The sequence below is a fragment of the Mytilus edulis genome, chromosome 13 (assembly GCF_963676685.1).
Source record: "Mytilus edulis chromosome 13, xbMytEdul2.2, whole genome shotgun sequence".
Lineage (NCBI taxonomy): Eukaryota > Metazoa > Mollusca > Bivalvia > Mytilida > Mytilidae > Mytilus > Mytilus edulis.
The window spans coordinates 54,881,526-54,882,974 of NC_092356.1; the positions used below are offsets into that span (position 1 = coordinate 54,881,526).

The window sequence follows — 1,449 nt, forward strand, 5'->3', positions numbered from 1 at the left end:
GCATGCTTTGTTTCCTATACTTTTATCAGTTTGATGGGTCCTTGTTTTTGCATGCTTTGTTTCCTATACTTTTATCAGTTTGATGGGTCCTTGTTTTTGCATGCTTTGTTTCCAATACTGTTATCAGTTTGATGGGTCCTTGTTTTTGCATGCTTTGTTTCCAATACTATTATTATGTTGATGAAATCCGGAAAATGATTTAGACTGCGTTTGGCCCTAGTAAGTCTTACCAGTGACACTTAAATCAAAACAAATTCAAAACCATGTAACAGGCCAAGTCAATGATGATATCTTAAATGCTGCGACTATAGAATGTAAGTGATTAAGATGATGCTGTTACTTACCTTGATAACTTTGATGATTATCATGATGGTGATCCTCGTCACCATAATAGTGATTATCATGATCATTGTCATGACTACCATGATCATTGTCGTGACTATCATGAGCATCGTCGTGACTATCATCAGCATAGTAATGACTATCATGAGCATCGTCGTGACTATCATGAGCATCGCAGTGACTATCATGAACATCGTCGTGACTACCATGATCATCGTCGTGACTATAATGATAATCGTCGTGACTATCATGAGCATCGTCGTGACTATCATGAGCATCGTCGTGACGATCATGATCATCGTCGTGACTATCAGGATCATCGTCTCGACTATCATGAGCATCATCGTGACTATCATGATCATCGTCGTGACTACCATGATCATCATCTTGACTATCATGAGCATCGTCGTGACTATCATGAGCATCGTCGTGATTATCATGATCATCGTCGTGACTATCAGGATCATCTTTGTGACTATCATGAGCATCGTCGTGACTATCATGATCATCGTCGTTACTATCATGATCATCGTCGTGACTGTCATGATCATCGTCGTGACTGTCATGATCATCGTCGTGACTATCAGGATCATCTTCGTGACTATCATGAGCATCGTCGTGACTATCATGATCATCGTCGTTACTATCATGATCATTGTCGTGACTGTCATGATCATCGTCGTGACAATCATGATCACCACTGTGAATATCACGAGGATGTGCATCAACTTTACAAGTATAAAGCAGTACGACGAAGACGGACAAGGTCACAAATATTTTCATGACTGTTGCTGGATATCGCAAACGAATTCTTAAAATACAAACTTCACAGGCAAATGTGTAGTTTGATTTCAACAGCGGATTCTTATGCTTTTATATTTGAATTCTCATTCTACATGTGCAGTTATCTTATTAATGCATCCTTTGTAGTTATTAAGAACACACAATATTTTTGCAATTACACTGAATGCAACACGTTGCTATCTATTGTATCTGATTAATTACTGATGTTGAGGAGAATAGAGATCTACCATGTTTATACTGTTTAATCATTATTTATTCATTATGTTCGAAAACAAACTGAATGACTGCATTTGACCTTTGCTG

General features: G+C 38.0%; 1 protein-coding gene across 1 annotated transcript; it reads right to left on the minus strand.

Annotated features, from left to right (window-relative positions):
• Positions 1 to 336: 336 nt before the first annotated feature.
• Positions 337 to 1,125, minus strand: LOC139500411 (protein starmaker-like). Its single transcript, XM_071289151.1, has one exon. It carries the CDS (start codon positions 1,123 to 1,125, stop codon positions 337 to 339), a length of 789 nt encoding a protein of 262 aa, XP_071145252.1.
• Positions 1,126 to 1,449: the final 324 nt, after the last annotated feature.

Excerpts from the sequence above, each read along its gene's own strand:
- LOC139500411 (XM_071289151.1), bottom strand. The coding sequence starts at position 1,125 with ATGAAAATATTTGTGACCTTGTCCGTCTTCGTCGTACTGCTTTATACT.